Genomic DNA, 8,548 nt, shown 5'->3' with positions numbered 1-8,548 from the left:
TTAGATCGGCTTGTTGATTGTGAATTGTTATATGATTGTATGTTTATGTGCACTATGTTATGGGCCGGAAGGCACTATGTTATGGGTATGTTATGGGCCGGAAGGCACTATGTTATGGGCATGTTATGGGTCAGAAGGCACTATGTTATGGGCCGGAAGGCACTATGTTATGGGCCGGAAGGCATTATGATTTGGACCGGAAGGTCGTGGCCTGGAAGGGCGTATGTGTGGTTGGTATTTTGGGGATATCTCACTAAGCTTTCGGGCTTACAGTTGTGGTTTAATGTTTTTCAGGTTCTTCAGGAGACCGTGGCAAGGCGAAGGCATGATCGTACCGCTCCTCATATTTATGATGTGATGTGATTCTGGGAATACTCTAAATTAATTGTATTGAAAACCTATTTGTAATAATTTAATGAAATCAGGTTGTTTTTGAAAAGTTTAAATTGGTTGGAATTTTTCGGTCGTTACATGATAAAATAAAGTTTATCAAAGCATTTCATCAAGAGATGCATTTTCATTATATAACAATATTCGGGATGTCATGTTCCGATAAACAAACCAAAAACATAAACAATAAAAGATAGACCATACAATAGTTACATATAACAACTGGTCTAATATCAAAAGATCTTGATAAGTCGTCCAACTTATGCTCTCGCGCCACTACCTGTAATACAACAAAACTGAGTAGGTCAGGCTTGGGAGCCTGGTGAGAATATAGGGTTTTCAACCCACAATAAATAATTATATTTAATTTCACCAACCAACAATAACCCGATTACTCATTCCCATTATCCTCACTTTACGTCCCTAAAACAACATCTATTACCATGGACCTAATCTAGGATTTTCATCGGGACAGACATTACTGCAAAGGGGTTTCCTCAACAATAGATGTCCTAAAGGCAACCATCAGGGGGATAGATTACACTGATGAACACATCGTTCACAAACACCTACAGGTTATGAGCCTGCTAGCGTTCCACAGGACTGTCTAGAAAGAGTATGTGGTCGTCGTCCATACTCCACTGGATAACTAGATCAACAACAACAACATCGAGGCCTCTCATCTATTTATCACACATAAACTATCTAGCTATGTTCTACCCAACATATTAGTAGATAATATATATATATTTATATTTATATTTATACATTGTTTAAAACATGTATAGCATTCTCATTCAATACATATTCCAAACAAAAGATGAGATACATACACATAACACGTATTTCATAGAGAATAAATCATATCTATGAGATAGAAGAAAGTGAATATACATTCAAACATATAACAACAAAATATACACATAACACGTATTTCATATAAAATACTTCATAATTATGCGTTAGAAGAAAGTAACTACACACTCACTTGATCAGAAGATGATCGGACAACACTACGACTTGTAGAAGTAGTATTCTTCAGTAGATCTGGAAGATATTCACAAAAATTGGCTTCTCGCAGGCAGAGCTTCGGCTCAGGAATTGCACTTCTTGGGATCTTCGGGGCTTCGGGACTTACTTCGGGGCTCAGGATTAATACCGGGGCTTCGGGATATTTCTTGCACGAAAAACGAGGTAAAACGGGAGAGAGAGAAGAGAAAAGGAGCAAGAAGGCCGGCTGCCCTCACACCCTTTATATAGGGCCTGAACCCTCGCATTACGCTGGGTGTAATGCTCAGCTACACTGGGTGTAGCTCGAATTCTTCACTGCTTACGAATGCGAGGCACTCGAGTCCGAGGCGGTTCATGCACCGGGGTACGCTGGGCGTACTTCGGATAAGATCAATGACTCCTTCGGATATCTATCCGATTTAAAGATTAATTATTTAAAAACTTCAGAAATTCATATCTTCCTCATACGAACTCCGTTTTCGACGTTCTTTATATCCACGCGTAGGTGAGACTATGCTCTACAACTTTTGTTTAGACTCCATCGACTGATTTCGATTTATTTTTATTATATTATTTTTAGTAGACCGGGACAGGAAAACTCCGTTATAAATTCATAACTTCTTCATCTGACGTCCGTTTTCATCTGTCTTTTTATCGTTGCACTACTAATAACGAGATCTTCGATTCTCGTTTAGATTGTTTCGGCTAGAAATCACTCGATCTCGTAATCAAACTTCGGGTTGCATACTGCTAAGTTGAAACTTAGAAAAATCATAATTTCCTCATACGAAGTCATATCTGGGCATTCTTTTTATGCACATTCTCGGTTTAACGAACTCTACGACCTTGGTTTAGATCACTAAGGCTAAATATTCCTCCATCATAAATTCACTTTTTACGTCATTCAGCGTCGTGCCGGTTCTGTCGCGAAACTTCGACAAATCATAACTTCTTTGTTATAACTCGGATTTCAGCATTCTTTATATATTCGGAAACCTCGTTTCAACTACTACAACATAATCCATAGATATCGGCTTTATCTAATATTTCATTTTGACGCTTATTTTCATACTTAATTCAATTAAGTCACATAGTTAAGCACAAAACACATAATATTCAAATAATACACTTCTATTATTTCAAAACGGGTTACAAAGGTTAACCTAGACTATTGCATCAACATTAATGACAAGCCCAGAAACACAGGCGTTACAAGTAAAGGGTGACTTGGTCATCTTTCCAAGCAAACAAGACTCGCGCACCTTATCGTCCCTAAGGTCGAATGACTCCAACACTCCATCCTTTTGGAGTTGGGCTATTCGCTTCTTGTTGACATGTCTAAGACGACAATGCCACAAGCATGATTTGTCCAAATTATTAGAAGATTCGATATACAACACATCATTTCCTAAGTTGTCTACAACCATCACAGTTTCATATATTCCATTACAAGGAAATGCTTCAAAATAGAAAACACCATTAAGATAAGCATTAATAGAATCCTTTTCATTGTCAAATGAATATCTAAAAACTTGTCTATACAAACCATGAAAAAAATGATGTTTCTTGCCATATCTAGCGAATAACAACAATTATTTAAATCTAATCATAATCCACTACTAAGCACTAAAGAGTAAACTCTTATCTTGGTGACAGGCGATGGTCTTCTGTTCCCTATGATCAAGTTTATCTTCCCATGCTCCACATCCCTATTTCTTCTTAGGCCCTGCAAATCAGAACAAATGTGAAAACCACATCCTGTATCAAGTACCCAAGAAATAGCATGTGATGAATCATTAGATTTAATAGTGTAAATACCTGTGTAGGACGGCTTGATCTTTCCATCCTTGATATCTTGTAGATATTTCGGGCAGCTTCGTTTCTAATGCCCTATTTCGTGGCAGTGGCGGCACTCTGCCTCCTTGGGTTGGAGTTGGGTTTAGCAGAATCGGACTTGGTTCCACTAGAAGAGGTGCCATCATGTGACTTTCCCTTATGGTGGATCTTTGAGGGAGCCTTTCTCTTCTTACCCTTTCCTTGCCCAATTGCCAAGACGAGGGTAGCAGTAGGAGTAGGAGTTTGTGCAACGGACTTGTCCTTGAGGTTTCTCTCAGCAGTCCTCAACAGACCTTGAAGCTTTCTCAACGTGACCTCCTCTTTGTTCATATGGTAGGTCATGCGAAACTGGTTGAAGCAGGGTGGCAGTGAATGAAGGATGATGTCAATCGCTAGCTCTTCATCGAAGTTAACATTTAACTTCAGCAGACGGTCAACATACCTCTGCATCTTTTGCAGATGAGCAGTGACATACTCTCCGTCTCTCATCTTGGTCATGATCATCGAAGTGATGATCTCGTACCTCTCCTGCCTCGCACTTTGGTGATACATTTCAACCATGTCCTGATGCATTTCGTAGGGATAGAAGTCCTCGTAGGACTTTTGGATTTCAGCAGGCATGGTCTCTAGCATGATGCAATGGACTTTCGTGGCATCACTCTCATGGGCCTCAAAGGCAGCGATCTCTTCGGGAGTGGCAGTGTTCATGTCCACCTCTTTCAGCTCCTTGTCAAGGACATACTCCTTGTCCTCGTACTGGTGACCATTTTTATGTTACGGTTCCAATCATTAAAATTGTTTCCGTCGAAGATCACCCTCCCACACAAATTCATGAGTGAGAATGAGCTGAAAGCGTTGTTGTTCAAGTTCGACATCTGAAAAGGAAAAGAGACAAAGTTTGATTAGATAAGCATCCCCAATTAAACACCAAAATGAGAAGTTAGGGCTAGGATCCAACAACATTATTTGCAATTTAGAAGAGGGATGACGTAATCTAAACAACAAATAATTTGAAGGTAAGGGAATGACGATTCACTAATTTCCACCATGAAAAACAAAAGAGAATTAAGTTTTAAATGTATTGAAAACTCCTAGATCTTTTGAGATTCATTGAACTTTTCAATGACATGTTTAAATCTCGATATGCCCCTCAAGTTTGTGATTGGGATACCGATGATCACAAACAGGGTGTGAATAACCATGCAAATATACATGAGCATCATCTTCTTCGGAAGCCATAACTGCAACTTTTCCAGAGTTTTTAAAGAAGATAAGATGGTCTCGAAATATATCAGCTAGCAATCAGTGAAAAGGGATTTTAAGAACACAAAACCCCCTATAAATTTGACATAAAAGATTGAAAAATATAGACAAATGATTAGAGTACATACAGAAACAACGTCGAGCGGCTTAGGTTTATCTCTACCGGAGTCAACATCTGGGCCACCGTCGGAGCCGGAGAAGAAAGAGGCGGGAGTCGGATAAGACAACATCGGTGCAGGTAAAGATGAAAGACGATAAGGGATTTGATCGGATTTGAGTTCTAAAGAACGCATTACATTAGGTGTTACACGTGGCAATTGAGTTGACATCTAAACCTTCTGATTAGGATGGGTGTCACCGGATGACCCCTTCAAATTTTCCAAAAGGATCTTTTAAAACCAAAAAATACAAGTTTGTGCCCTTCAAATGCAAAAAAAAAAAAAAAAAGTCACGAGGGACCATTTAAACCAATATACTAAAGTTTGTTAGGCTACAGTAACAATAACCCCTCTAATATATTAATACATTTAACATTTTTTGAAAAAGTTCAATAAAAAGTTAAAAATACAAAAAAAAAAACAAATAATTAGAAAACAAATAAGAAAAGTAAAAAGAAGAAAAAAATAAAAAATATAATACGAAAAGAAAAATGAAAAAAAAAAACTCTAATATACTCTATATATACACTAAAAAAAATAGAAACAAAAGGTAAAAAAAGTCAAATTGTTGAAAAATAAAGTTAAAAAAAAAAATAATTAAAGTGTGTATATATATATATATATATATATATATATATATATATATATATATATATATATAAGAAAATAAAAAATGTATATATATTTATAAAAAAACCCGGAAAATAATAAAGTATACAAAAAACGAAAAATAATGTTAAAAAATCATGTGGTGTAATTTTTTGCAAACCTTAGGGACCAAATTTAAACTTTTTAGAATTGATTTTGCAAAAAAATTAACCATGAAACTCATTAAATGGGCTAGAACGATACTTCTACAAAAAATTTGTGCCCATAGCAATATTTTTTTTTTTAGAAACGACAAATGTATTAAAATAAAAAACACCTCACATCAAAACGATACAAGGGAAAAGTACAAAGCAAAACAAAAGACAAAAACAAGATTACAAACAAAGAAAAGGACCGAGATTCCAAACTCTTCGGTCCATGTTTTGAAAGGAACCTGTATGTTTACACCATATGAAGGTTATTGTTTTTATCTTCTCCAACGTATTTGCTGGTACAAAGGGAATTCTTTTGAAAACCTTTTGATTTCTGTCTTTCCATATACACCACAAAACCCCACATAAAATCACATTCAACATACTTCTTTTCTTTTTGCACTTAGACCGCTGATATATGAAAAGTAACATATCCTTTACTAAGTCAAATCCATCATGTGAGATTTCGTACCAAGAAAGAATCGAATCCATGACAGCTTTTGCCAAAGGACATAAAAGAAGGATATGATCGCTCGTCTCCTCATCTAAGTTACAAGAACCACACATAGTCGATAGAATAGGAACTCCCTTTGATTTTAACGCGACTGATGATGGAATTCTACACAACTTCGCTCTCCAGATAAATCATAAGATCTTAATGGGTATCACTTTACACCAATCTAACGGTCCATCACAGACCATGTGACTCGTCATTTCGATCCTTTCTCGTAACAGTCTCACAGAGAATTGTCCGTCCATCCCAAAGTCGGAGACCCAGCAGCCTTCGGTTGATTTCCAATACACAATCTCAAATATTTTGACTTTTTCCAATTACACATTAAAAATTTAAAACTTGTCTTAAATATAAACTATCTATAAAACATAATTTTTGTTTGTACGGAAAAAAATTACTTCATTCAAATAGGGTTTGCTGGACCGTTTGAGAAAAGTGGTCCCTATGTTTCGGACGTCAGCAGACAGGTAGTGCAGCTCTGGTGTATTCACGTTCACGATGCGACGGAGCTTCATCAGACTTCCGCTGACTTCCATTACTCAGTACTTTGACCGTGTCACGTCCGCTGCACCGATCATCCCCACTCCTCCAACCAGTCGCCGTTCATCAACCTCGGGCGCGCCTCCTCAAATTCGGGGCCTGGAGTTGGATCGTGCTGTAGCACCGATCGATGGCTGTGATTACAAGCACTGGCTTGTGGTTATGGATCCTCCGATAAGCTACCCATCCCGACATCAAATTGTCGAACGTTATATACAAACCCTAGCTTCCGCATTGGGTAGGTATGTGATAACTGATTACATTTCTAATAAAAAGAAAAAGTGTAGTTTATGCGGACAGAATTTGTAAGACGATGCTAAATTGACCCCGACTTGCTTTTGTTTCATAAATTGAATGGATTTACAGTGAGGAAGAAGCGAAGAGGTCAATATACTCGGTTTCTACAAAGTATTACTATGCATTTGGTTGCAAAATCGATGACAATGTGATTAGTAGTATCAAATGTAACATTCTGAATCGTCTTCTTTTTACTAAGTTCTGATACCGTTTATTGTTTCTGATATTTATATGCTTTATCACTGAAGCTTACTGTTCTTCGCAGCCATGCCCAATGTTAGATGGGTTTTGCCTGATTCTCATATCTGTCATGGCAAAGATGATTATGGAGGTATGTAGATTGTTCTGCCTCAAGTTTCATTAAGATTTTTTATAGCTGTTACATTCTTAGGCATTGCAAACAAGCATCAGTTATCTGTCACTTTGATTCTTCAACTTTATACAGTTGATGTATTTCTCAATCTTTGGAGAAGGTAAAGGGAGTCACAATTGCTTGAATACAAGTCATTTCAAATTTTGTTTGCTTCATTCTGTGGATTGTATTGTTTCTCAGAGATGTCAAACTCATTGTGGGGTTGAATTTCTCCAATATGATATGTACTTTGAAAGTGTTTCATACGATATACAACCAGCATTTGTATACATTTTATCTTTAATAACACAGCATCATCTGAATGCACTTATATTAAGAACTATTTGAGATGTGATACAATGTTAAAAATCAGTTTTCTGCTCCACAGGAGAACCATTTATTGATGGACATGTTGTTCCTTATGATGAAATGTTCCATGAGGATTGGGTAAAAGATGAAAGCAACAATGGATTTAGGAGGAGAAGCGGAAGGAGATCTAGAAGGAAAGAACAAAAGATAGATAGCAACTGATCTTTTTCATTTCATGTTTCAAAAATACATAGGGTGAGTGTATTTGATGGAAGTTTGATGCATGTTATGGGAGTTGTATAAATTTAGTTTCAATAATGTAATGGATTTGATTCAAGATTTGAGACTATATCCATGTGGGGATATCTAGCCTTGATGAAGGCATGATTTATGGGGTATGTCTTCCCATTATCATACATCACCAATCTGTTATGAGTCTATTTCACATATCACAATTTGAAAAATTACCTTAAACTAGTATAGGAAATACCATGATACGCCATTATCCATAAAACTAACAAAATAGTAAAATGTTAATTCAAGTTCAAAGTCAGCAAATAACCTAATGTGCCGATACAGAGAAAAAATTGTCGATTTGTTGTATCCTTAATTTAGCTCAAATTTTTGATTTTTTTTTTCTCGAATTTAGCTCAAACGAACACCAACAAGATAGAAAAGAAGAGGAAAACTTGTTTTCTTTAGTTGGCTTAAGTTCATTACAAATTTACAACCTAAATAGGAGTGACAATTGCCAAACTCAAACTCCTGTAAACAGAACCTCAAAACCATACAAATGTTGCCATAATGTGGATAAAAAGAATATAATCTTAGTGAAAAACAATTTTTTTTAAAAAAAAAAAAAAAAGATGAATGTAAACTCTAGACGTAGTAAGAAAGAAAGACGTGATAGAAAGACAAAACCTGACAAAGATGAATCATGTCGGAGGTGGATAACGACTATACAATAACAAAAATACGATCAAAATTGTGTAGGAGGAGGTAAGATTTATGCAGACTCTAGCCCTTTAGCTAAGGGTAAGGAGGCCGCATCCATAGATGACATTCAAAATAAGGAAAA

General features: G+C 36.5%; 1 protein-coding gene across 2 annotated transcripts; it reads left to right on the top strand.

The window, feature by feature from the left end:
- Nucleotides 1–6,367: 6,367 nt before the first annotated feature.
- LOC111921373 (multiple organellar RNA editing factor 7, mitochondrial) lies at nucleotides 6,368–7,807 on the top strand. Of its 2 annotated transcripts, none has more exons than XM_023916928.3 (4): nucleotides 6,368–6,754; nucleotides 6,879–6,976; nucleotides 7,058–7,140; nucleotides 7,550–7,633. In XM_023916928.3, exons 1-4 carry the CDS (start codon nucleotides 6,471–6,473, stop codon nucleotides 7,610–7,612), a joined length of 528 nt encoding a protein of 175 aa, XP_023772696.1. In that variant the 5' UTR covers nucleotides 6,368–6,470; the 3' UTR covers nucleotides 7,613–7,633. The 2 variants fall into 2 exon arrangements, with proteins under 2 accessions (XP_023772696.1, XP_023772695.1); XM_023916927.3 differs by having other exon boundaries at nucleotides 6,373–6,754; nucleotides 7,075–7,140; nucleotides 7,550–7,807.
- Nucleotides 7,808–8,548: the final 741 nt, after the last annotated feature.

This window comes from Lactuca sativa, chromosome 4, assembly GCF_002870075.4.
Source record: "Lactuca sativa cultivar Salinas chromosome 4, Lsat_Salinas_v11, whole genome shotgun sequence".
NCBI classification, from domain to species: Eukaryota; Viridiplantae; Streptophyta; class Magnoliopsida; order Asterales; family Asteraceae; genus Lactuca; species Lactuca sativa.
Note: the sequence above shows the minus strand (reverse complement) of the source record. Positions and strands in the feature narration are given on the sequence as shown.